At 36.7% G+C, this 27961-nt stretch overlaps 5 protein-coding genes and 1 long non-coding RNA gene across 13 annotated transcripts; 5 read left to right on the top strand and 1 right to left on the bottom strand.

The window, feature by feature from the left end:
• Positions 1-3545: 3545 nt before the first annotated feature.
• LOC108007662 (hydroxysteroid dehydrogenase-like protein 1) lies at positions 3546-5180 on the top strand. 2 transcript variants are annotated; one of them, XM_036820121.3, is made up of 3 exons: positions 3546-3937; positions 4401-4511; positions 4584-5180. In XM_036820121.3, exons 1-3 carry the CDS (start codon positions 3658-3660, stop codon positions 5117-5119), a joined length of 927 nt encoding a protein of 308 aa, XP_036676016.2. In that variant the 5' UTR covers positions 3546-3657; the 3' UTR covers positions 5120-5180. The 2 variants fall into 2 exon arrangements, with proteins under 2 accessions (XP_036676016.2, XP_036676010.2); XM_036820115.3 differs by having other exon boundaries at positions 3547-3937; positions 4398-4511.
• Positions 5181-7174: 1994 nt separating this feature from the next.
• On the top strand, positions 7175-11267 carry LOC108007879 (hydroxysteroid dehydrogenase-like protein 1). Its single transcript, XM_036820109.3, has 5 exons — positions 7175-7370; positions 9383-9505; positions 9568-9678; positions 10294-10739; positions 11103-11267. The coding sequence occupies exons 1-5, from the start codon at positions 7205-7207 to the stop codon at positions 11217-11219; spliced, it is 963 nt and encodes a 320-aa protein (XP_036676004.3). The 5' UTR covers positions 7175-7204; the 3' UTR covers positions 11220-11267.
• Positions 11268-12236: 969 nt separating this feature from the next.
• LOC108006004 (hydroxysteroid dehydrogenase-like protein 1) lies at positions 12237-16743 on the top strand. The gene is made up of 5 exons (XM_017069451.4): positions 12237-12664; positions 14587-14709; positions 14782-14892; positions 15617-16065; positions 16479-16743. The coding sequence occupies exons 1-5, from the start codon at positions 12445-12447 to the stop codon at positions 16593-16595; spliced, it is 1020 nt and encodes a 339-aa protein (XP_016924940.2). The 5' UTR covers positions 12237-12444; the 3' UTR covers positions 16596-16743.
• An 865-nt stretch (positions 16744-17608) lies between these two features.
• Positions 17609-25752, bottom strand: LOC108018542 (uncharacterized). 6 transcript variants are annotated; one of them, XR_001767874.4, is made up of 5 exons: positions 25735-25752; positions 20183-20325; positions 18836-19149; positions 18040-18128; positions 17609-17957 (listed from the first exon to the last, which is right to left on the bottom strand). It is a non-coding gene; the product is annotated as an uncharacterized lncRNA (long non-coding RNA). The 6 variants fall into 6 exon arrangements; XR_010654768.2 differs by lacking the exon at positions 25735-25752 and adding an exon at positions 20770-20787; XR_010654770.2 differs by lacking the exon at positions 25735-25752 and adding an exon at positions 20621-20638.
• Positions 22454-24700, top strand: Nepl9 (Neprilysin-like 9). The gene has a single exon (XM_017086069.4). It carries the CDS (start codon positions 22548-22550, stop codon positions 24492-24494), a length of 1947 nt encoding a protein of 648 aa, XP_016941558.2. The 5' UTR covers positions 22454-22547; the 3' UTR covers positions 24495-24700.
• LOC108018524 (phospholipase A1 member A) lies at positions 24723-27722 on the top strand. 2 transcript variants are annotated; one of them, XM_070994848.1, is made up of 5 exons: positions 24723-25399; positions 25815-25925; positions 25986-26354; positions 26502-26933; positions 26999-27722. In XM_070994848.1, the coding sequence occupies exons 1-5, from the start codon at positions 25153-25155 to the stop codon at positions 27604-27606; spliced, it is 1767 nt and encodes a 588-aa protein (XP_070850949.1). In that variant the 5' UTR covers positions 24723-25152; the 3' UTR covers positions 27607-27722. The 2 variants fall into 2 exon arrangements, with proteins under 2 accessions (XP_070850949.1, XP_016941569.2); XM_017086080.4 differs by lacking the exon at positions 24723-25399 and having other exon boundaries at positions 25803-25925.
• Positions 27723-27961: the final 239 nt, after the last annotated feature.

Raw genomic sequence — 27961 nt, 5'->3', positions numbered from 1 at the left:
AACCACAAGAATCGGGAACCAGACCCGCAATATTGCGACACAAAACACTTGAACCACCCACACTTTTTTGTTTGAGTTATTTTACGAGTTTTATTGGCTTTTATTGGCAACGAGATTTGAATTTTTCAAAACGACACTTGCCAGTTGTCCTGGCACTCCTGCTTTCTCCTCTTCTGGCTTAATCGTTAGTCATTTTTTATGGCCAGTATTTCGGATTTCGCCTGCAGGTGCCGTCCGGACATGTGAACCCAAAATCATGGACATAACTTAGCCACTGATTGCACTTTTATGGCCAAAAGTTGCTCCTTCGGAAAGCAAGGCAACATTTTTTGCGATAGCCACAAACTGCTAATTAACTGTTGACTGTATAAAACCGTTTAATCCTTTAGCCCTAAATGGCAAACCATCAACAGAAGAAAAAAAACAGCCTGAAATACCATTCAAAGTGTGCCGCATAATGGCAGGCGACAGACAACTTGCTAATTTTCATGCGCCATTTAAGGGGCGAAATCTTTCGATGTGATAGAAAGGGAAATCTCTACTCCATCCTGGCTGTCACGAATTCACTTGACAACTCTTTTTTTTCCCTAGCGATGCGCAAAGGCAAGCCTCCTTTGGAGCTACTTAAAATTCAGTGCCTGACATAAACATCCTTAAGCATCCTGCTAGTCAACAGTCGGCAGTCAGCAGTGCCAGAAATGCGCTTTAACGATATGTCAGAGATTAGGGAGCGTTACAAATGAATGCCAGGACAATTAATTGGGGGCATTAAGCGGAGAATTGGGCGCGGGAAAGAGTTTAGAACGGGTGTGATCTTATGTTTCTACACAGAGATATCGCAGCTTTACAGTAAGTAAAACAATCTAAAAACTTTTGAATATATATCATAATCGTTATAACATATATCTTTATATAGCCTATTCAGCTAAATATTTGATATTCTTACCTAAATGCTTTAAACTTTCGAGAGATCCATTTTATAAAACTGAAAAAATAGCAAATCTCGAGTTAAAATATTTTTGGTTTCTTCTATTTACTTTAAATGAATTAAAGAATTTTATAACTTGCTTAGAACTGATCCAATATTATGGAAGTTATACTTTTCCTTATACTACTTTGCGTCTTTCTGGCAAAGGATATTTATAAAATCGATTATTTATATTTATTATTTATATAAATGGATTAAAGGGTTTTATAACTTGCTTAGATTTGATTTAATACTACGAAAGTTATACTTTGCCTTAAACTACTTGGGGTCTTTCTGGCAAAGGATACTTATAAAACTATTACACGTTGCCATTCTCATTTTTCCATTTATCAAGGTTTATCATAGTACTTGGTTATAAAAAGACTTCGCTATTTGGATAATAAGGCGTCAACGAAAAATACCCTTTAGCAAGGTAGACAAATCGTGACGAACGCACCATCAACATACAAGAAACATTTCTTATTTAACAAGTATTTAGTTTCACTGTAATTATTTCTGGATCATAAAGATTTCCATACCATTATTCTTTGTTACGTCTTCAAGCATTTCTTCCAGGGCTTCCCACTGCTTTCTCCAAAGTGAATGCAATAATAACCACAATAAAAATCTGTAAAATGAGCATTACATGAGCTGGGTTCATAGTCATATGAATAAAAATAGAATAACCGCCAGCGGCAAATGCGAAACAAAGCAAACAATAATTTCCCTCATATATAAAAAGGACTCGGGGAGTGGGCGAAGGACTCTCTGTGTTTTGGGCCAAGTCAAAACGGATGTACAAATTGCAGGGCATAATTCAAATTGTTTGACTTTTTGACAATGACTGCGCCAGTTTGGCCCAATCCCACTACCATTTTCAATTCCCATTCCCTTAAAAATCTCCGGATAGCCTCTTATCTTGGCATATGTGCCTTGAACTGAAAACTGGCGCCATTCGCCTGCAATATTTTTGTAATGCCGGGCCATATATCTTTAAGTTCTCGAAAATTTAAGGTTCCCTTTCCACAGCCACAATGCGTATGAGTCACATTAATTAGCTAAACTGCCAGAAAGTGCGCTTAAAAAGCAATTAAATGTGATTAGCATAAGTTGCAGCTCATTCGGAACACACCATATAATTTCTAAAAATTGTTAAATACTTTTTGGCTTCGGTGGGCGAACGAAAATCGTTGAATACTTTCATGCGGCTGCCATTTGGTTCGAATAAGTTCTGGCGGTTTTTTGGCCTGGCCTTAAAACCATTCGACTTAATTAGTTGGCCGACGCCAAAAGTCGACGCCCCCTCGACATGACTTTTTCCCTTTTTTGGAGCGAAAAACTATGAATTTATTTGACACTTGAATAAATGCGGTTTTTGCGGCAGCCAAAAACGAGGAAAAATGGTAGGAAATATATATTTTTCAAAATGGATTTGCTAGCAGCCAAAAAACTCAACCCATTTCCCCGGGTGTCGACACACATGGTCATGGTTGATATATAACCCATGTCGTGCTCCGTGTTCCGCAGTTCGATTCACAGCGTTTCCTGATCTCCTTACCCTATGTAAGGGGATAGATATATCAAGGGGTTTGAGATTGGTATACCCCCTGGCTGGTTTGGGGGGCGTGTGTGTACTTAGCGTTCTGTAAAATGCCATTTCTGTGCCCTGTCTAATTTATGAATGCCTCTTCAAGGCGGTAATTGTGATGTGCGAGTGTGCTGCTGAGTGTAGAGTGCATTTTTGGCGAACAAAGGACAAAAGGACCAGCGGGCAATGATGTCATCTGAGGATGGAGTTAAGAAGGTGACTGACTCTGAAGTTGTCTGATGGTGAAATAGGCAACTAAGGCATTTTTAGATTTTTCCTAAACTTCAATATGATATTTTTCTTACAATAAATAAGTAGTCTACAAGTACACCATTTGATATTTTAATGGTAAACTTATTAAATATAATTTTTCTCTTTATGAAAATACTCTTATATCGCAAAAAAGGACAAATTTCTCTGGGTAAGAACGACACAGCAATATTTGACAGTCTCCGAAATTAAAAAAAAGAACATTTCAAAGCGATACGCCTCTTAACTAGATAGATATGATACTGAAATTCATAAAAATGATCATCATATCTTTAATTTAATCTGTGTAAGTATTATAAATACCATTGATTTACATCAGTTATTATTAACTAAGAAATTCCTAGTCCTGGCAGATGAGACAATAAAATAGTCGTCTATATATTTATTTTTTGTAAGTCCATTAGCGACTTTCACTTGTTCTATTAGGCAAGCTAATCTTTGAACCGCCTTAAAAAACCCGACCTTGCACACAAATTTCCAGTGTAATGCACCCAAATAAATGGATGTGCATTTATAATTTGAGCATTTATAGGCCAAAGAGTGTCAAACCATTAGCCAAACCATAATGGATCAAACGAAACACTCGAGAGTCACAAATATTACGATAGAAATTTTAATCTTTTGGCACATTTTTAACGGCAAGTCGAACACCTTTTGATAGCCCTGGCTTCTATTAATTCATGCCATTTAAATTCATCGCCCTGTCCGGAAAAAAGTGTGCAATTTGCTCGGTGACCACAGTCCGTTTGAGGGAGTCAACCGAATCGCACACATCGTAGACTCTCTGCTCGACAATTCTATCAAGTTAGAAATAGAAACAAGCCAAACGAAAATGTTTTGTGCCTTATCAACGTTCCTAACAGTTATAGGCTTCTATGCCCTGGCCTCTTATCTCTACGAACAGCTAAGAACGCCGTACAAACTGCTGAAACTCAGGTATTTCAGCGATAATAGACCCACCCTCAAGGAGCGTTACGGAGATTGGGCCGCTATTACGGGAGCCAGCGATGGGATAGGCAAGGAATACGCCAAGGAACTGGCCCGCCAGAACATCAATGTGGTCCTGATCGCCAGGAACGAGGAGAAACTGCAGGCAGTTGCCAAGGAAATTGGTAAGTCATCAGGTGGGACAGGAGATTAGGAATTGTTCTGAGATTACCAATCTACGGTTATCAATTGGATTGCATGACTATTACCTATTTATTAATTTTCATAGTCATGAAAAGTTTCAGAAAACAGATCAGATCACCTAATATTATAATATATGAAAAGTTTCAGAAAACAGATCAGATCACTTTATATTATAATATAAAATATTGGAGCTTATCACTAATTTTAAATAGATCAATCATGTAAACCCACTTTATTAGGGGAGCCATGAAGTGGTTATATTGTTATAGATCAACGATTGTGACATTTAATATCTACGTTAATTATAATACATATATTTGAAGAACACGCAAAGCTCTGGTCCAAATTATATTTTAAAGTCATGCAATGGCTTTTTATTTAGAAGCCTTGCAAACATAAATCTACATAAATCCTAAATGAAATATTTTTTTTTTATTTTAGCAGAAAGTGGTTCCAATGTGCAGACAAAGATTGTGATCGCTGATTTTACTAAGGGCTCTCAGGTCTATGATCATATAGAAAAGGAGACGGCCGATGTGCCCATTTCCATACTTGGTAAGTCTATTCAATTCAAACTATAAAGTTTTTGTTAAAACGTACTTTAATAAATACTTTTTTAACCTACAGTTAACAACGTTGGAACCGGCAGGCCGTCATCCATTCTGAAATGGAACCAGGAGGACACCCAGAACATACTCGACACCAATGTGGTGGCCGTTTCCCATTTGTCCCGGGTCTTCTTCCAGCGCATGAAGGCATCGAAGATCAGGGGAGCCATTGTGAATGTCAGTTCCGGAACGGAACTCCAGCCCCTGCCCTATGGAGCATACTATGCCGCATCGAAGGCGTACACCCGCAGTTTCACCCTGGCCTTGTATCACGAGGCTAGGCCATTTGGAATCCATGTGCAGCTGTTGTCCCCCAATTTCGTGGTCACCAAGATCAATTCGTACTCCAGGCAGATCATGAAAGGGGGTCTGTTCATCCCATCGGCATCGGTCTATGCCAAGAGTGCCGTGGATCAGCTGAGGGACGGAGTGGATGAGACTCCGGGTTACCTGTGGCACCATGTCCAGAATGCACTGGCCACCGCATTCACCTGGCGGGCTCGAACTTATGTCGCCACTAGAATGTTCAACAAAGTAAAGAATAAGAGGGAGTAGAAAAATCTTTTTTTAAATATTAAAATACAGCTCGAAGATCCAAAAATGTATTTTTAACAGAGACATTTGTATTTACATTTTGTATTTCGTTTCCTACAATGTTATTTTGTCCATAAACTATAGCACACTTTCCGGCGGGCTTGCAACTCGGAATTGGGTTCGTGACTCTGCTAAATCCAACGAGAAATTATTTAAATTGTTTTAAGCTTTCGGCTTTGTTATGAATTTATTTATTTATATGGATAATAACAATAAATTTATTTATGTACATTATAAATAAAATATTTTATTTATTTAGTTTTGTATATTAGCAAAATATTTATCTTTGCTATTTCAAGCTTTTGGTACATATAACCAGACTTTCACTTTAATTAAGCAAGTACTAACATTAAAACTGCTGAAATGACAACACTACTTGCACTCAGAACATTTGGGGAAAGCTCTCTGACCTCCTCGATAAACTTCCCCCGCCAAGTTCCTCAGTCTGGAATAAATAGTCGGTTAGGGTGGTAGACGACAGCACCTTACTTATAAAGTATTGATTTATTTATAGCGTTGGGAAACTTAAATAATATTGTTCGTTGGCAACATGTAAGATTATATTTATAACTTGTTAATAAAAGTTTTGTATTATCGGGTTGTGGAACGTTAAATATATATTAAATAACATGTTTGTTAACATTTCGAACAATATTTCTTTTGGAAATATCAACAATCAAATGAGCAACAAGTGAAAAATTGCATTTGGTTGAATGTGAACAGAAATAATTTAGGTTGTAATAAAAACAGCATTTATTAAGTTGTAAAATAAAATTCCAAGACTAAAAAGTCTATCACCATGCCTTATAATTGTGGGATATATTCACACCTCAGTAGTTTGTGGGATATTTCCTAATGCTATTAGTGTCTATATCTCTTCATTTATTAATGTTTGCTTAATGGCTCATCACATTAGCTAAACCTCAGCTCAAATTACCGATCATATTTATTTTCAAAATGTTGTTGTTTAACGAAAAGAGTAAAAACAGTATTTGATATGTTAGGCCTGACCTATTGTGTCACTAAAATGCACTGATAAGTTTGTTTCGCTTTATTGTTCGGAAATGCATTTTTGCTTTGCTGATATGCACAGCTTGTGGTATTGAAGCTGTAAAAGATAATGAGCCGAAACAATTACAAATAAAGGAAGTCAACAAAAAATAAAATATTCAAATTTATATAAACTTGGAAAATACAATATAAAATTTATTAAAAAATTGTAAAATTATTTAAAAAAAATAGAAAAATAATAATACATTACATATAAATATACATTAAAAAAATATATTTTAAATTTATAAGCTGTGTGAGCTAATAATGAAAGATGTTTTTATAAAAAATAAAGTTAGCATTTACTACACTTAAAAAATTAATTAAGTCATGAAACCCTCCAGCAATGTGCAATAAAATATTTTTTTTTTAAATTGAACTGCGACATAAAGAACTGGGTGAGAGAAAATCTGTACAAATAAACTGTCTCAGATGACAGGGGTTATTGCATGACACAAGACAATTTAACGCATCTTTCGCGTAATTGTTTGCAATTAGTTATACACCGCTAGTAAGCTAATTAGGTACTTGGCAAAAAAAACTGTCGGGAGTTAAATTCAAGAGTTCGAGAAAGGGTCACTTTTCGCGGCAACCTAATATTATTATATTATAATTATTATGCATTGTAATAAAATGTAATTTACCCAGCCCAAGAAATAAACCTTCCACATATTTTGCAAAAATAAAAGCGGAGTGAGTAAAAACTTGAATGGCCTTTTTCCTGCATATCACAGAATTTTTTTTACAAATGTTGATGATTGATGCTTAGACATGCAACATGTTGCTTCGGGGTAAAAAATTGGGGGCGATTCAAAATTCGTATAATAGTAATTTATAACGAAACCGTAAATATCAGTAGTGATAAAGATAGGTTCCACAACCTCTTCAATGCGCTCTTATCACCGGTCGAAAGTCGCTTTGTTTCTTACTATATAAAGAGAACTCTCTTAACCATGCAGCCCAGTTCTGAAAGTGACCATTTAAACTCTGCTAAGGATGGCGTTTATTTCTTCAGTAATCTATCTAGTGGGCTCGCTCACTATAGCCGCTTACCTGTACGACAACTTAAAGTCCTTGTTCAGTATCATCAAAGCAGTCCTGCTACCTTTATTCCAGCCGCAATTGCCAAAGACTTTGGTGGAAAAATACGGACATTGGGCAGGTGAGTGTTTCGATTGTAAATCCCATTATACCCCTGAATTTCGCACTTTACACCCTATAAGTTCTTCATATTTTTAAATCGGTCAATATTTGCGTCTGGCTCACAAATGCAAATTATTTACCTGGTTTTTAGAGGGTGTGTTATTCTATACGGAGAAACACTCAGCATCTCTTAAATTGACAGTCATTAGCCTAACTCACATTCCATTTATAACTGATAATAATTATAATAATAGTTATAGTAATTCTTTAATAACCCAATATTTTAATCGATTTGAGTAATGTAGTATAATGTTACAAAATCCATTTATGATAAAACTCGAAAGAGGTGGTGATCATGAATATTAGTAATATTTTATACAGCCTGAAAAATCGTCTATAATTTTTTTTCAAATTAATGGATTATATCAAAAACTTTAATATTAACATTTTCATTTAGATACTAAAACCAAAAAAATATAAGTTGCAATTAAATGCAAGAAACTTTCATTCTTTTTAATTAATTCCCCAACTTTGATAATTTTATTCGATATACCAAAACTATTTTTTATATACTAAAATATAAAATTTAAGACTATTTATTATTTTATTTAGTTTACAAGTTAATCAATTGTCTTAAATTTTAATATTACATTTTACATCGTCAGCATGATAGGCTGGGTTTTCTTATCACTAAACTCTTTGATATCCCATGGTGATAGTGTAAATTTCTTAAAGAAATGTTTCCACAAAATCATCATGATTAGCAACATTTTTAAGTACTTACAATATCTAAGGATTAAATTGAGAGCTGTTTGCATATCTATGGATATACTTGGTAATGTAAGTTTTCGATACGAAAGCAAATAAACCGATAATTCTGATGATTCAGGATGACTAGCAGGATAGAATATTCTTATCAGTAGGAATTTTATGATTACACAGAAAAATTGTTTAAAATAGTTACGGTAGTGGAAACACAAAGTCACCATGATGAACAGAATTTGTAAATACGATAAGTATTTAATGGAATGTTGTTAATTGTTAATTTTTAATTTGCATTGCCAAAAACAATTATTCGAGCAACTTGATTTGTTTACATATTCGTTTATGGACCAGACAAAGTCATTCAACCCGTAAACCGGTTTTCGATTTAATAGTTCGTTTTGTTTTTGCTTTATTATTTAAATATTTCGCTTTCATTGACTGAAATCTCGTGCTGCTATTCGTGATCCAACGGTTGTGAATTTCACTGTCGATTTTCTAGTTTAATAAATGGGTGACCTTCAATAGTAACCAGTGATCGACTTCTGCATAGTTTTCCTAATTGAATTATAAACTTTTTTAAACGGTTTTTATTAGAAACCGATCAAAGTGCAAAGTCTCAACAAAATATACGTCATTCGTAATTATCGCACCACACTCATGCGCAAAAAACGAGTGGTGTAGCTATTGCCAATCTATGATTTTGTTGATTTCTCGTTTCCGTTGCACAAATATGTGGCAACCAATAACCAGATGCCATTGGCAACATTGCAGCAATTGATTCTGAGTTCATTCATGATATTTACCGAGGTTTCGGCAGCTAACAACCAATGTGATTAATATGAACCCAGTCGAATGCAATGGGTTAATTAGCGGGCAAATGTTAAGTTCGAAAAGGTAGGTTTGAGTTGACTTTATTCAGTTACTAAAATTATGGGTAAACGAAGGAAAGTGACGAAATACGTCTTGAAAGAGACAAACCGATACAAAAATGGGACAAATATTTTTGAGAAAAATGCTTTTACCGTTCGCAGTAACTTTTATGAACACTTCTGATTATGGGAAAGATAAACTAGATTTTGAAATTAAGTTATTAAAAAGATTTTATTTTAACTAAGTTATAAATTTTCGATACGATAGGATTTTTTAAATGAGATCAATTTTATACAATTAAAAATTGTGGTAGACTTTGACATGTTTTCATGTTCCTTCCATTCCTTTTGGAATGTACTGTACTCATCAAGTTTTTATTTAATCCCTTCACTTTAGTGGTGACTGGTGCCACCGATGGCATTGGAAAGGAATATGCCAGGGAGCTGGCTCGTCAGGGTCTCAACCTGGTACTCATCTCGAGGACGAAGGAGAAGCTGATTGCCGTCACCAATGAGATTGGTTAGCATACATATTGGAATACCTACACATTTTATTTACTTATTTTCGAAATGCATTTTCAGAGAGCCAGTACAAAGTGAAGATTAAGTGGATTGTTGCAGATTTCGCCAAAGGACGCGAGGTATACGAACACATTGAAAAAGAACTGATGGGAATTGAGGTTTCGATTTTGGGTAAGTAATGATTAAACAGATTGATAACAATACTTTGTAAAATATAGATAATATTTATACTATAAACATTTTCCATATAATAAAACCCTGCCTGAAAAGTTTATTACCAAATTCAAATGATATTCGTGTGCGTCTTCTGACGTTTATACATATTAACCGATCTTTAATGTACAAATTCCTACATTCATCATTGTCAATAGCCAACGGCAATCAACAGTAGCCGCTTTTTATTTACCTATAGGTAAACACATATATGTGTCTTATATTTTTGTGACTCTTTCTTGTGCGTCTGCCAATGTCAAACAATAATAATAATTGCGTGCAATTATAATGACTCCGGTTTTTGGTCTATTGGCGAGGCAAAGAGTGGCTAAAGTACATAGGCGATGCGCTGTTGTTGGGGTTTTATTTTTACTCGGTCAACCAGACTTATAAACGCTTCAGCAATTTGAATTTCAACAGCCTTGCGAACGCCTCAAGGCATTTCTGTTATAAAGTTTTGGCCGATAAGAGTTGACATTGATCTTGGCCAGCCAAGTGTATTCGCCACTTTAACTCTGATAATAAAATATATAGAATATTTTGTATAATAATGAAAACCTTTTATCTATACAGTTAACAATGTGGGCATGATACACGAACCCGAGACCCTGGATCGGGTGTCGGAGGATCTGCTGTGGGACCTGCTCACCGTCAACATGGCATCCGTTACCATGCTCACCCGCAAGATCCTGCCCCAGATGATTGGTCGTCGAAAGGGGGCCATTGTGAACCTGGGATCCTCCTCGGAACTGCAGCCCCTGCCTAACCTGACCGTCTATGCCGCCAGCAAGAAGTTCATGACCTTCTTCTCCAAGGCCCTTGAGGCGGAGGTGGCCGAGCACAACATCCATGTGCAGCTGGTGATGCCCGGCTTTGTGCGAACCAATATGAATGCCTATGCCGATCATGTGCTGCACGGAGGACTGCTTTTCCCCAATGCCTACACCTATGCCCGATCCGCCGTCTTTACACTGGGAAAAACGAGCGAGACGAACGGGTTCTGGACACATGCGGTTCAGGTGTGTATTACTATATTTTAAAAAAACAGTTTCACATTTTCGAAAATCGAAATTAAGCATATAAAATCAATAAAAGTTTCCCTTAAAAAGATTATTTTAGGATTGGTAGATTTAATTTTTTAAAAATAATAAGTCCTTATAATAAACCTAATAAATATTTTGATCTTTGATTAAAGACAAATATTTCTTTTCTAAGTCCATAAATTTTAATAAGTCGCTAAATTTTAATAAGTCGAGTGAGAAGAAATATAATTATTTTAGGTATATACAAATTTAATAATATATATATATAAATATAATTATTTTAAGTATATACAAATTTATTTTATTCAACTGATTAAAATATAAAATATCTCTTTACAGTACGCCCTCATGAAGTTGGCTCCCGAACCGGTACGCACATTCTTCGCCCACAGGCTTTTCAACCGACTGAGACTCGTGAGCCTTGAGGGAAAGCAAAAGAAACTGAACCTATTGTAACTTGTTCCCATGTTATGTAAATATTTGGTGCTTAGTCGTAAGGCTTAAACTTTTAACTAGAAAAATAAATTTTTATGTACAAAGCCATAAAAAAAAAAAAATTTTAACAATAAAAAAAATATACGACTAAAACAATCGGCTGTCAAAATGCACTGAACACTGCCAATTTGCATAACCGTTGCAATTTGGCTGAGGGGTTGTGGTGGATAAGATCCAAGACGGTTTTAGCCACGGAACCGGTTGGCAAATATCTTATATCAGTATATATATATTTATATATATATATCTGCAAAAAAAATTGTGCCTTTACATTTTCCTTACGTTAATAAAAAAACAATAATAATATGTTGTTTTTCAGCATTAAACGAAAAAAAAGAAATGAAATTGTTATTTTTTTTTTAAAACCTCAAAAGTTATTATATTGAATAAGTAATACAAATCACGAAACCCTCCAGCAAGGTGCCATAATGTAATACAGCAATTATTTCTTAAATCATCAATTTTCATGTAGGGACGAGGAAAAATCTGTAGAAACAAACTGTCTCAGATGAAAGGGGTCATTGCATGACAAAAAACAATTTAGCGCATCTTTCGCTTAATTGTTTGCAATTAGTTATACACCGCTAGTAAGCTGATTATGTACTAGTCAAATAAGCCCATGGGTGAAAATTCCAAGAGTCCCAGTGAAAGAGTCATATCTCTGGCGGCAATTAAATGTCAAATAATTCACCCAGACCCAGACACGTAGTTTTTCAACATCTTTAGGCCGCAGTAAAAGGCAACAAAATTTAATTTACAATTTTATGAAATAATGAACCGACAAAAGCCGAGTAAAACCGCGGAAAAGAGCCCCAACTGCAGTGGCCTTTCCGCTTTAAGTCGCTGTATTTTTTTTTTACAACTGTAGCTTGTTGAAGACCCGATCCGAAACTGAAAATCCGAAAACCGAGAGCCCAAAAAAAAAAAAACAAAAACGAAGCCGCGGTTCCAAGTGTTCAGTTTCAGTGCGTGATCGGCGCTCAGACTTGCAACTTGTTGCTCCGGGAAAATAAAAGACGGACAGATAGTGCGATAGTACGAAAGTCGGGCGATTATAAATCGGTATAATAGTAGTGTTCTCAACACAACAATAAATAATCAGCACGGGCGTGTAGTGATAAGGATAGGTTCCACAGCCTGTTCAGATCGCCTTGTTTCCTACTATATAAAGAAAAATTTCCTAACCATGCAGCCAGTTCTGGAAGTGAGCATTTACACGCTGCTCAGGATGGCGTTTATTTGGCAGCTGATCTCGGCGGCTATCTATCTAGTGGGATTGCTTTGTATAGCCACGTTCCTGTATGACAACCTAAAGTCCCTGATAAGCATCATCAAGGCCGTTCTGGAACCCTACTTCCAGCCGCAGTTACCAAAGACCTTGGTGGAAAAATATGGACAATGGGCAGGTGAGTGTTTTGGTCGGCAAATCCAACCCATTTTACCCCTGGATTTCGCACTATGCACACTGTATGTTTTCCATGTTATTCAATCAGATATTTGCATACTCTAACCCCAGGGGTCTGTCAATATCTAAAGTTGCGTTTTTGGTTGGTTCACTGTCACAAATGCAAATGTTTACCCTATTTCTAGCGGGAGTGTTTTGCTATACGGAGAAACACTCACTAACTCTTAGAATTGGCAATCATCGCTTAACTCACATTCCAATTATATCACAATTTTATTAAAATTAGCTAATAGTTTTATAAATGTCTGTAAAAACACAGTCCTCTCGAATTTAATAAGAATATCATGAGCCTAATTATATTATTAAAATAATCTATTTGATTATTAAAGTTTTTTACAACCTTTGCATTCTTTTTCTGAGAAATGAATGTAATGATTTATAAATTATTGGTAGCACTTGAACTTCGAGTAAAAATGTAGATAACAAATTTTATGGTCGCATAAATCTTTGATCAATATATGCTATTTCCCCGTCTAGCACGTTTGATGGAAAAGGTTACGAAATCTAATTATGATAAGATAAGAAAACATTAATCACTATGAACTTTCGTAATAATTTCTATATAGCGAACAAATATCCTAAAATTTGTTATCATAATATTGGATAATATACATACATTATAATATCAGTTAAATTTTATATCCTTAGTATTTAATTAATATTTATTGAAATATTTGCAAAGATATTTTTGTCCATTAGTAAAGTGAGTCAGAAGGATTAGCCAAACAAATACCAAATTATTCAAACCACTTCACTTGTTTATATTTTTATTTATGGACCATACAAAGTCATTCAACCCGTAAACCGGCTTGCGATTTTCTCGTTTTGTTTTTGCTTTATGATTTAATTATTTCGCTTTCATTGACTCGAATCTCGTGCTGCTATTCGTGGTCTAGCGGTTGCGAATTTTACATTTATTGTTAATTGTATAACTAATAGATGACCTTCAAGGGTGATCAGTGATCGACTTCTGCATAGTTTTTCTAATTGAGTTATGGTTTTGATTGATCACCAATCGAAGTGCAAAATCTCCGCAAAAAATATACGGCAATTGTAATTATTGGAGTACACGCAAGCGCAAAAATCGAGTGGTGTTGCCGTTGTACTCTTAAATGTTGCTGTTGCCGGTGTTGATATTGCTGCCGTGTTTTCTCGTTTCCGTTGCACAAACATTTGGCAACCAATAACCAGATGCCATTGGCAACATTGCTGCAATTGCCACGCCAGCCGGTTTGCTTCTGAGTGCTTCTTTGCGGCCAAATCCATTCATGATGTTTGCAGAGGTTTCGACAACCGACAAGAGACCACTAGCAATGTGATTAAAATAGACCCAGTCGAATACAGTGGGTTAATTAGCGGGCAAATGCTAGTTCGAAAAGGTCTTTCAAGGAGGTTCGGGTTTATTCAGTTGCTCAAACTATATGTAAACGAAAAGAAATTACGAAATTGGTCTGGAAAAGTAAATAATAGGTAAGCCTAAATCTAAATAATTGAGTGGTGTAAAAAGGTATTTCGAAATACTTTACAATTATTTTACTTTCATCGTTTTTTATATACTTACAAAATACAAATTCTGGGCTATATAAACTAAATGGTTACAAAAAAATTTTAATAAAAAAGTGTATTTTTATGATGTCAAAGAGGTTTACAAAACTAAAAGTGTCAAAAGATCGTAAAGTCCTAGTTAGAAAGGATCTGTTAAAATTAAGTACAACATTCTATAGCGTTTTAGTGAATATAGGAGGTAGACTTTTATGTTTTTATGTTCCCTCAGTAGTATTGTAAGAATGTGGTTGCCACTCCTTGTGGCAACCTTCGCCAGTACTGTACTCATCAAGTTTTTATTTAATCCCTTCACTTTAGTGGTGACTGGTGCCACCGATGGCATTGGAAAGGAATATGCCAGGGAGCTGGCTCGTCAGGGTCTCAACCTGGTACTCATCTCGAGGACGAAGGAGAAGCTGATTTCAGTCACCAATGAGATTGGTAAGCACACATATTGGTATACCTACATATTGTATACCTACATATATACTTATTTTCGAAATGCATTTTCAGAGAGCCAGTACAAAGTGAAGACCAAGTGGATTGCTGTGGATTTCGCCAAAGGTCGCGAGGTATACGATCAAATCGAGAAAGAACTGGCGGGAATAGACGTTGGCATTTTGGGTAAGTAATGGTAAAGCATATAAATTATGTTGTCTTCAATATATTATAATAATACATTTTTTGTTGAACAAAAAGATTGTTCTGAATATTAAAGTACTTATTTTTATTGTAAAAAATACTCACTCTATTTATAGATCTTACAAAAGGTATTGTTTAGTTTGTCGGCAATAACAGTCATTACTCTAAATTTCAAAACATTTTTCTAAAAAACATACATTCATCATTGTCAACAGCAAAAGGCAATAAACAGTAGCCGCTTTTTATTTACTTATAGGTAGACATATGTGGGTTATATTTTTGTGTGACTGCCAATGTCAAACAATAGTAATAATTGCGTGCAATTATAATGCCTCTGGTTTTTGGTCTATTGGCGAGGTAAAGAGTGGCTTAGGCGATGTTTAAGTACACGGTGTATTTACTTATATTCGGCCCACCAGACTTATAAACGCTTCAGCAATTTACATTTTGATAGCCTTGCGAAGGCCTCAAGGTCTTTTGAATAAAGTTGTGGCCGATAAGAGTTGACATTGATCTTGGCCAGCTTCGTTTAGTTGCCACTGTGACTTTGATTTGAGATGTTTTAAAATATATTCTTATTATAATTGTTAATGTAAAATCGTTTTGGGCTCTAGGTCAGTAGTTTGTCATATGTAAAATATATCTATATTAAATAACTATTTTCTAAAAACGTCTAAAAATAATAAAATAAAATAAATTCTTTCAGTAAACAATGTGGGCATGATGTACGAGCACCCCGAGACCCTTGACCTGGTCTCGGAGGATCTGCTGTGGGACATGCTCACTGTCAACATGGGATCGGTAACCATGCTCACCCGCAAGATCCTGCCCAAGATGATTGGTCGCCGAAGGGGAGCCATTGTGAACCTGGGATCCTCTTCGGAACTCCAGCCCCTGCCCAACATGACTGTCTATGCGGCCAGCAAGAAGTTTATTACCTACTTTTCTAAGGGCCTGGAACTGGAGCTGGCCGAGCACAATATCCATGTGCAGCTGTTGATGCCCAACTTTGTGGTGACCAAAATGAATGCCTATGCCGATAGGGTTATGCAGGGAGGTCTACTTTTCCCCAATGCCTATACATATGCCCGCTCCGCCGTCTTTACACTGGGAAAAACAAGCGAGACGAATGGTTTCTGGACTCATGGGATTCAGGTGTGTACTTCTATAGATTTAAAACACTTACAAATCTATACCTTGAGCTATTAAACTAGATAGTTTATCCTAGTTTAGGATAGTTTTCCATAGTTTAATAGCTCTTAAGAGTATTACTCATACGTACTGTTGTTCCTAAGAATATTTCCTATTTGTTGGGATTATAATAGAATGTGGGAGGTTTTTAATAATTTTAAAAAATTTAATTAAGCTTTTGCTTTATTTTTATTCAATCATTTCTATGTTGCCCCAGTATTTAAGTAAGAGCTTTTAAGATTAAGGAAACACCCTATGACACTGTCTTGATTTTTTAACAGGTATTTCAGTTATAGAAATGTTTTAGGCTGTCAGAAAATATTATTATAAAATTTAATTTTTTACTGATAAACACAAAAAACTCTCTCCAATTACAGTACGCCCTAATGAAGTTGGCTCCCTTGCCGATTCGCACATTTATGGGACATCAACTTTTCAAGCGGCTGAGAATCGAGGCCCTCGAGCAAAAGCAAAAGAAACTGAAGCTGATTTAACTTGTTAAGCTAGGTTATAAATAATGTAAATATTTGGTTCTTAGTCTTAGGGCTTAAGCTATCAACTCGAAAAACAAAGCCATGAAAAAATAAAGATAAAAAACAAAAGATAAAGGCACGACCAAATAAAACCGGCTGGTAAAATCAATTGCCAAAATGCATTAAACTCTGCTGGATTGCATAACCCTTGCAGTTTGGAAGGGGGTTTGCTGTGAAGGGGGTTTTGGATGGTTTTGGTCGGTTTTAGCCAGGAAACCGGTTGGCCAGCGCGCGAAACTGCTGACCGACAAAATGGCAAAGTGGCCAACTGCAGTTGGAAGCCGTCAGAAGACCAACGATTACGATGTCTCCGCTTCATTGCCTGCATTTTTCGCTTATTTTGAGCATGGTAAACTTTTATGATTTGCGTTTTTTTGGTATATTGTCTTCTTGGCCAGCAGTTAAAGGCCTCGTTTTGCCAGTCGCATGCAAATGAAGTTGGAGTACTTCAATGATTTCTCGAGGAACTGCCCACAATTACACAAAATGACTTCGCAAGTTAGTTACACTTTTTTGATTTGACGATTATTAATGGTTGTCCAGTAAAAAAATTGTATTTTTTTTAAATCCGTTAATTAAAACCACAATTAAAAAATATTATAACAATTGAACTCCATGATTTTATGTTTCAGCAGTTAATTATAAATAAAGTTTGTAAGTCAGTAAAAAAAACCTACTTAAAAAACCTTTTGAATTTTTTCTTGAACGGTACAAAACCTTCTTTCTTCCGGTACAAACCCGGTTTTACCGATTCGAAATGTTTCGCAGCCTAAAAGTATGCTTTAAAAATATACCAACCAATATCAATATGTTTAAGGAAAATCACAACGGCATTTCAAAAACTAATTGTTGAACGAACGATTTAAAATAATTATATATCTATAATACCTTAAACTAAAGTTTCATCTTCGACTTGCTCATATTATAAAATCCCCCTTATCTAAAATATTTAAATAAAATAAAACATAAAATCCTTAGTTTTGATTTTTTTTTTATTCCTGCAGTTTGTTGTTGTTGCTTTGCGGTTGTTATTCACAAATAATTTAGGAAAAGTCGAGTAAAATGCAGTTATACATTATGTATGCCTTAACAAATACGAATGCGAAATAATTGTGTTGTTTAACAATGATTGCTGCTGTTGGTCTCAATTTGCCTATACTGTACATCATGGTCTATGAATTGCAAACTAAGTAGATTCCATTGCCAAACGAAAATAATAAAGATCACAAAATAAAATTTATGATTAGAGCAGATGACGCCAGGGCCGGCAGCAAAGTATTCCGAATGGATCGATCTTTAAGATGGAAGAAATGTGCCGGAGGTCTGTGAGGAAATAAACGGAGAAATGTTAGAGAAATGATCGTTTTGGAGCGCACCCTAGGGGATCGTGATAAATGGTACTTACCACATGGCAGGGGTTTACCCATCGATCAGCAAAGTGCTCATCATGATCGCCGAGCCTCCGAATTCGGCAGCTGGTGGCTTTGACGTCATCTGGAAGTGGTTTTGAGAAAGATATTTTTAAAATTAAATTTATAAAAATTATTTTTTCTTTGACGTAAAGTCTATGCACTTAATAATATATGACTGTATTATTTTTCTGTTTTGTTTGTTCATATGGCCGCATTGGCATAAACAATGGGCAGCATTGCTTTGTTTGCTTCAAAGAACATAAGCTTCTTTGAGATTTATTTTTGGTTCTTCAAAATAACTCACTGAGGCATTTCGAAAGCAGATTTGTCTTTCACAAAAATATACTCGAAAACTTGTTCAAGTTTATGCATCAAACTGCAAAAAAAAATTCGAAAGTATTGAATGAAAATTAATTATAATTTCCACCTTGGCCAATCATAAATTCTGGCCATAAAAAACTGTCTCTTTGAACATTTTTATGCTTGACATATTCGAGCGAAAATTTGAAGAGTTGAATCACAAAGTTGCGACATTCGGAAAAGGCTGTGTGAAAATGATTTTTAATGCTGCCCAATGAAGGGGGACTGTGACGACAGGAAGGTGCTTTGTGGGCCATGTCGAAATCTTGTCGTTAAAAAATAGAAACGGAAAATCTATTTATTATCGGGCTGGCCAAATGGCTGCCAAAAAATTTAGACAAGGTTTCCTTTTTTTTCTTGGGAATATTTCGATAATTTGTTTGATGTGTGTGACTGATAATTGAATTAATTGGCTGGGGTATGGCTCACCTGGCTTAGGTTACTAGTAGAAATCCATTAAATGCTAAACATCTTAAACGCGTAGGGTCCTAGAAGCTCCACCGAACCACAAGATGATGGCATGGCCGGCGGCTTGGAATTGAAATTCAACATGTAAGCTATCCTTGATGGGTGATAATATAATAATGGTGGTGGTGGTCTGGTGACTGGGGATGGGATCCTAGAAGGCGGCTTCGTAGAAGGCATAGAGCAGGAACAGCAGGAAGGCCAGGATGAGGAAGGTGGTGAACAAACTCTTGGCCTCATTCATTTTGATTGGTTTGTTTTTTGGCTTCTGGCTGCTGCTATATTGATTACAAGGTATAATAGTAATTAGGTAAGCGATTGATCAATTGATCACAAATAGACACAAATCACACACTTTTGAATAGATCTCTAGTTTGAGATGGAGAGATTTCCAACCGTTCGTAGCTAAAGGCGCGCTATAACTGAATTTCCCGATCTGAATTCCAATTCTCCACAAAAAGTTGGCCAGCGCTTGGAATTATGGCCATTGCCTAGGCGCACGCACCAATATATCCGATTATATAGACCATATATAAAATATTCTTTTATATTTGTACTATATACATATCACCGGCTATTCGACTGTATGGGTGTCCAGTTGTTGCTCATATTTTTGAGGCGGCACAAATATTTTCTAGATTTATATATGTATATATATATATATTCATGGCTCGCTCTGTATATTTGCGGTATATATATTTGAATTCCATGCGATTCTAGGCAATTTTTTTTCTCGGCTCTTTGAACATTTCTCATTTGCTGGACTGCACCTAGACAAATTGCTTTTTTCCGACTGGACCTTGTCATTTGAAAAATGTTTTATTTATTTATTTTTTGGTTTTTGATGGTGGGAACTTGTTTTCTTCTCCAGTTGTTTGTTTGATTAACATATTTATTTACTTTCAACCGGAAAATATGCCGGTTCTGCCTAATTTGTTGGTCAAATCGTTTCTAAATATTGGTGGAATATTGAAAAATCGGGTACATCACGTAGCCCCCATTGAGTTTATGGCACATTTTGGACTTAATGAGAATTTCAAGGTTTGTGATTGATGTGGATTTATCTCGAATAAATTCAATGGGAAAATGGGATAATTGCAATTTTAAAAATGTTCTAATCGAAGCCACAAAATTGAATTGATTTGAATATAAACTTGGGAGAGGTTGTAAGGTCTGTCCATAAAATAGTTACAAATTTATACATTTTTAATGGAAGAATGTATTTTAATTACATTAAAATTGTTTCTGCATATTTTAGCTACGAAGGTTAGATCATATTTTTTTCCCCACTTAGTTATCATATGGTATTACCTTTTGTCCTGCTCCAAGGACCTTCATCTCGCCGCTATCCATTTACAAGACGGCATAGATGAGGTAAAGGAAGAAAAGAAGGATGGCCAGGATGCCGAAGGTGGTGAAAAGGTTCTGGGCTTCACTCATGTTGATTGGATTTGCTGCAGACAAATTTATAGAAAATATTCAGTATTAGTTTGGAATACAGCCAGGCTAAAATTATATTAATTTATTTTAGCATAACATATTCTAACATATTTTTAACTTGGCGCGTGAGAAGTTTAATTTGACAGAAACATAAAAAAGGCGGCCATAAATTTCGGCGAAACACATATAATTTTGTTTTAAAATAAGCTAATCAAATAAAATCCCAACGTATAAGTATAGATCTCTATATAAAGACGACAGATATGAAAGCCATATGGAAAATATTAAATATTTCTTGGTTTTGTCTACGCCTGGTTATATCTATTTGATGATTCTGGTTCGCTTTGTATTTCTGATAGAGCAATCAAAGAACCATATGTCTATATAGATTGGAATAATTCCAGTTTTATAGATTGGACCGGTTCCAACAAGAGAAAAGAGCGGAAATATTTACGAACACGGCACACTTGAATTCGATTTTAAAATTCCGAAATTTTTAAATCATTTGACTGAGGTCTGTAGGTCACTTCACTGGTCGCCTGGTTACCTTTAGGAATTTTCTTGTCCGCTGGGGGAAGACACAATTTTGTGCTATTAACTGCTGAAAGCCTTTGGCTCAACTAAAATCATTGGCCCGTCCACGAATTGGGATATAGATGAAATACTTAGCAATCTGCAGGCATCCATACAGTGGATATAGATTCGTGTGCCTGTATGTGTGCTTCTTTTTCTGATATATGTGGATATAGCGAAATATTTTGTCCCATTGGCCAAAATGAGACGCCACTACCAGGGCAGAAAGTGCAGACTTTTTGGAAAGTCGCGTAGAAATAACATCGAAAATAAATAAAATAAATCTGCGGCGCACATTTTGACAGTTTTCAAGCAGCCGTTGGCCGGATCTGAAGACAAACCACCAACAATAACAATACGCTCATTAAAAATAATTCAGGCATATAGTATATAGTTTGTTCCATTTAACGTAACACTTGCCATAAAAATATTGACAGCATTTTGGAATTTCTTCAAGTGCAAAGGAACTAGAAACATGAGTTTATAATGTAGCGTGGGATCTAAAAGGTTTTCTGTATAGATGAAAATGGCAAGGGATGTTTAAATTTATGATGTTTACATATATCTTTGATCTCTCCAAGTAAAATTTAGCCTTAAAAGCCTATAGGAGGTTTACTTAGCTAAATGATTACAGAACATCTAGTACATCGTCATACCCTAATCAAACATTTGCCATATCTTCTGTTGACATATAAATACCACCCAAAAGTTTCATAAACAACTGTCACACATTTCAGGTCCTTGACTTCTCTAAAAAAACACACACTTTCCCTAAGCTGACACTTGTCATTAAATAAATTTCGAAATGCAATGCGCAAATGTTAAAAACAACATAGCCTGACACCAAAATATATATAAATAATGACCAAAACAATTATGAAAAGTCAATGAAATTTCGGTGAGATGAACCAAAGCATTGATGAAATGCCTGGAGGAAAATCAGAAAAAATGTTAACCCTTTTAACAATCCATAAAGAACTGTGCTTGAAAGCAATTTCTTTTGATATATGTAAACTATTTTAAAAACAAGAATATACCAAATGGAATAACATTTTGTTTTGCTGCTTGAGCCAATGCAGCTGTGAACACATTGCGTATGGGGAATGTTTGTTAGATTTAGTAAAGCTTGCATAGATTTACGATGCTTAAGAGCTTTTTTAAGATACATTTTCAGGTATTTTTGGTCTTTTATGTATAAAGTACGTATATTTTGACACACCCATGAAGATTTTTGTTAATTTTTTGTAATTCCTTTAAATTTACTTGACGTTTGAGGTCTGAAAGTCTTTTGGAACATATGCCTGTCAATAATTTAAAAGTGCAATGAACAGCATATGTACATTATTGAACAACACGCGCATCTTTTTAAAAACCATATTTATAAACAAATCCCCCCATCAAAACCATAAACAAATATTATTCCGAGTTCATTTCATCAATAGGCGATGTAAGGCAAAGCGGAATGGCAAAGATCTTTAAGGTCAAGGCGGGCTCTATAAAGAGAGCAAAGAGAACTGGGGAACTTTGATAGAATCGAGAATATATAGCTCAATCCGCGGCTTCCGAGGCTTATCAACTCATTAGAGAGTAAGTACGAGCTAAATTTTGCGCAGTTTTCGTGGAACAAAACAAACGATCGGACCGCAAAAAAAATATAATTTAAATGCGCTGGAAGCTTCAGTTTGTTTTGATCGCTATTGTAATTCAAATAGTGAGGTCTCAAAATGATCAGGATTCGGAAGCGGAAGTGGAAACGGATTTCGGTTCGAAAACGGAGTTAGCGTTTTTTACCAAACTGTACGATAGCAACCTGCGAAAGATGGTGAAAATTAAAAACAACTCATCGGATCCGTGTGAAGATTTTTATGCCCATGCCTGCGGAAACTTTGATCGAGAACTAGAGGAAAATCCAGATGATTTTCTGCCACCATATCTTTATAACAAACAAGACCGAATGGACTTCTTTTCGTCTGAGGTTGGAAATTTTGAAACCATAGTAGGAAAATTGATTTCACAACTTTATGAGGAGTGTCGAAAGAGGGGAGAAGGTAATGTTTTTGGTGGAACTTCCAAAACCACCCAGTGGGAGCGTCTGCTGGAGGAGATTCCCTTCCTGGCCAGACATGAGCAAGTGCTCTCCTCCTGGCCTTTTCTCAGACATCAATGGGAGAGAAGACAACTCAATGGCCAGCTCAATTGGATAGTTCTATCGGCTCAACTGGCAGCCCATGGTTTACCCACTCTACTGCGAATCTACTTTGCCCTGGATACGATTTATGTGACTCCCATGGAGGATCTGCCCTGTCCCAGTATGGAGGAATTCAAATCAAGTCTATCTGATGTCTTAAAGGGTCGTCATCATCAAGCGGCCCATATAATAGCACATGAGATGAGGGTTCTTTGTCGTGGAATGAGGGGAGAACTACCGTTGGCGAGGAGTTTAACCAGGAATGGAAGGACTACAACCCAGAGACCCAGTCAAGAACAGCTGATCTTGGATGAAAACACCAAGGACTACTTTCAGCTCTTTTTTGCCGAACTTAATTTCTCTAAGGAGCAGCTGGAAATGGCACGAAAGTTTCCCCTAGATGTGCCGAAGATCAGCCAAGCCTGGGAAGCTCTTAGGCAAACGGAACCCCGAATAGTCTACAACTATGTGATGTGGCAGGCCAAGGAGCAGCTCCGATATCCGGATTGCTATAAAATATCCGAGGAATTCGAGAGATTACTGCACTCGGAATACTGGCAATGGCATGTTTTAAGTCCCCATCTAACTAGGGATGTGGCTTTGGCTGCCTATCAACTGCATACAACCCGTTTCCAGAAGATAAGAAGAGCCAGTCTTTCTAGAAGAGATTGGTATGGTCATCTTTGGCCAGCTTCGGTGGAGAAAAAGGAGCTACAGGTGGCACGCATCCTCCAGACTCATGCTCAAAACTATCTTAACATCACAGAACTTAACGAAAACTATGGAGGTTTGGGATTTGCCAACAACTCCTTTCATGGAAATCTTCTGCTCCTTCGAAAGGCTCAACTGCGTCATAGTTTTGCATCGCCCTATGTGGATGAAGAGGATGTGAATCAACCACCCTATTTCCTGAGGCACTTTCTCCATTTCGTATTGCTCTCACTGCATCGACCGACTTATCACTATTATGCCACCCAGGGTTTGGAACTTTGGAGGCAATCCGGACTTCTCTTGGACACCGATGGTCGCTATACCGCTATGGACTGCCTCGAAAGGCAATCTTTGCAACACTACGATGCAGAATTGGCTCCAATTTATAGACCACTTGGCTCGGAAGAGGTCGCGGAGACCTTTCATTTCTACCGTTCATTTCAGTATTCCCTCAGGGATTATCACTTTTGGCTGCAGGGTGAAAGATTTGCCTTTGCCGAGACCGCTGTGCTGCAGTTCTTCGGATTGGATCCTCAGAAGGTGCTCTTCTATGCGGTGGCCCAGCAGTTGTGTAATCGCCAAACGGAGATCTTTGCGGCCCAACTAAATAGGGGCTACATGAATATGCCCGAGTTCCAGGAGGCCTTCAAGTGTGAAGCCGAAAAGCCCATGAATCCCTCGTCCAGATGCATGATCAATATGTGTGAATAAGTTGTTGTCCTAAGCAATAATATAAGAGTTGTTTTGATTTTTAAAATGTAAATTCCCTTAAAAGCCATTTATATTTAAAATGTTTGTGATATTTTATAAACAAAAGACGTATAATAGTTATAATCGCCAAGTTATCAGAAAATAACTATGTCATCATTATTATAAAAGTAAAAAGACTATTAAAATGGTTGTTTAATCCAAAAGAAGACATTCTGCATCCCCTAAATATTTAATAGTTTTTACATGTGCAGATAGCTATTAATATTTTAATGGATTTGACAATATTGCCAATCTCAAGCACATACATATGTCGCTCGTTAAAGACACGGCCAGGAAATGTCGGTCCATCTAACCATTTATTCGCATTTTGTTTGACATTCCAAAGAACATATTGGCACTTATATATACGATAGTTTATGTATAGTTTTCTTGCGAGTGGATTTCGAGAGAAAAATCGTGGGCGTTCTAGACACACGTACCGGCAATAAATTGAAAAAGCATCAAAAACCATTCCAAAGAACTCTTCAAGCAGAAAGCCAAATATTTTTGGCTGAGAAAATACAGCAAGTGCTTAAATGTTTGCTATATTCGCACGTTTAACCACATGATGGGGATAATAAAGATATAGGGTTTGTATAATCTCCTCTTCCCTGGTTAAATGAAATTACAAATCCCATTCAAGTTTGTTTTCATTGACCCGGATCAGGAAACATCCCAAGTTATCTATGTGGGTCTCCGAAACGAGAGTGAGTCAACAAATCTACAAGATTCTTCGCAAGACCCGATTCCTATAAATGCAAAAGACCTGGGAGCATTCGGCTTTGTACGTGAGCCAAGATCCCTTGCGATAACAACAAAAAGTTTTCATTCAGTAAACGCTGCTAATTTAAACCTCAATCACGTAGGTTAGTCTATATATAGGTCTATGAGTGCACATTGTTGAGTGAGTGAGTGTTGTGCAAATGCATTTATAAGTTTTCCACGAAAATTATAAACAAATCATAAAGATTTCTGAAATAGATTATATAGTGTTTTGAAGGCGCGTTAAGACCTTTATAACGCTAAACTTATACAAAGCCTTACAAAATGTGTGTTATTCTATGTGTTTTATTAAAGCTTCCTGGAATAGTTTAATTATGACACTTTTTGTGTGTCTTAAATTCTCATATTGGTTTCACTTTTTCATCGAAACTCTCACTTTATAGCCGTACTCAAACTCACACATTTCAAAAGTACTCACACATTTGCATGTCTCATTACAATTTGGCCAAAATCGAATTGACTCGACCAGCCGGCTCTTAGTTTCTCCAACGTTTTCAGCCCGAACGCTTCATGAAACTGGCAAAGAAATTTTAAATCAGTCGGAACTGCAGGTGGATATAGTTAGTGGAAAAATGCACTTGTCATGTGTCATTCGATTTCTGCTTTTAGGTGGGTAATGATGATGATTCAAAAAATACATGGTCTATTTATTCTCACATTATTTTGCAGCAAGTTTTAGTCAGGCAGCTCTTGGAAGGGGATTTCTAAACAGAAAACCCATTCAAGTTCACGAAGATGGGAGCACCACAGAGAGTTCTACGAATCCCACACCTTCCCCTACAACAACACCTTCGAATAGGGACATTACCATCGGACCCTGCAAATGGGCCATAGGTCGTAGTTGTCCAGATCCGGATGTTAAGTACTATATCTACACACGGCACAATCCGATGGATAGACAGTGCCTTCATATAGACGAGTCACTGGATAAGTCTAATCTGACTGACTCTTACTTCAATCCCCGATATCCCACGAAGATCATTATACATGGCTATAACTCGGATATGTTTCTGCATCCACTGCAACAAATGAGAGAGGGTGAGTTACAAATAGGTTTTGATATTTCGTAATATAATTTGGAATATCAAAGATCTATTTATGAACCGTATTAACCATATATGTATGTTTTAAGACTAAAGAACTACCTATGAACCTTTTATTTAAATACAATACCCTTCTTTCTAGAGTACCTTGCCAAGGCGGACTATAATATCATCTATGTTGATTGGAGTATCCTGTCGCCAGGACCCTGCTATATAAGTGCGGTTCATAATACCAAACATGCTGGAACCTGCACCGCCCAGTTGGTGGAGAGATTGGTAGAGACGGGCAATACGGATATCCATGTGATAGGCTTCTCACTGGGTGCTCAGGTGCCCAACTATATAGCGCGGAATCTGAGTTCGTTCATGCTGCCAAGGATTACGGGCTTGGATCCGGCAATGCCTCTATTTATCACCTCCGGCATTGCGGACAAACTGGATCCAAGTGATGCCAGCTATGTGGATGTGATACACACCAATGCTCTGGTTCAGGGAAAATTGGAGCGATGTGGCCATGCGGATTTCTACATGAATGGAGGAATCATGCAACCTGGTTGTAATGGACAGAAAATTAGTGAGTCTTTTGGTTACTAGTTATATTATGAAAAAAGATATCATACTTACGTTTTTATTTTTCAGATTCCTTTGCCTGCAGTCATCAACGGGCACCCGCCTACTTTCTGGAATCCATTCGCTCACCCAAGGGCTTTTGGGGATGGGCCTGCAGTGGATACATATCCTACCTCCTGGGCATGTGTCCTCCCACGAACTTTCTGCTGGAGGCTGGTGACAATATAAGACCGACTACGAGAGGAATGTTCATGATAGACACCAACGATAGCTCACCTTTTGCTCTGGGCAAGTGGACTGACCTGCCCACTCTGGGAGCAAAGAAACCTCATTGGCGAGCTCCGCCGCAGAAGCTGAAGGCACCTCCAAATCAGGGTGTGGATCCCCTGCTGCATCACATCGATCAGTTTGGCAAATTGGCAGCCAACTTTAATAACCTGCAGATGTCTCCCAGTGGGCAGGATCCCTACGAGCACTGGACGAGCTTCAGTCCGGAGCAGAAAGAGAACGATGAAGATAATGATTCGGTGGAGGAACAGGACACGGTGGAATTTATCGAACCAGATGACCGACAAATCAGTACTCAGGCTCCCATACTTAGCTGGTGGGATTACAGAAGGAATCTAACATATGGATTCATGGAGAACAACATATTTGCTGTGCCAACAGTGGATTAGCCCCCCAATTGATGCTTTAAGCTTTAAAAAACCCTTCCTTGCCCCCATTCCTTTATAACATTTAAGAGCCACCTTAGCTAATATTCATATTTGCAAATACAATGCGTATAAACAAGTACGATTTTAAACCTAGTTTTCTTAGAATCATTTTCAAATCTTGGGTATTGACAAAACCAAAGATTTGAACTACAATAATTAGAGCATTAATTTTGTGCGATTTATTAGGTTATAGTCAAAAAGGGTAGACAAATTGCATAGATATTGATACAATGACTTGCATAACCAGTAGGAGGTTTAATACAATCATTATTGTTTAAAAATCAGACAATACAAATAATTTTACATCCTATGTGCT

Source organism: Drosophila suzukii, chromosome 2L, assembly GCF_043229965.1.
Source record: "Drosophila suzukii chromosome 2L, CBGP_Dsuzu_IsoJpt1.0, whole genome shotgun sequence".
NCBI classification, from domain to species: Eukaryota; Metazoa; Arthropoda; class Insecta; order Diptera; family Drosophilidae; genus Drosophila; species Drosophila suzukii.
This window is presented reverse-complemented; position numbering and strand designations above follow the sequence as displayed.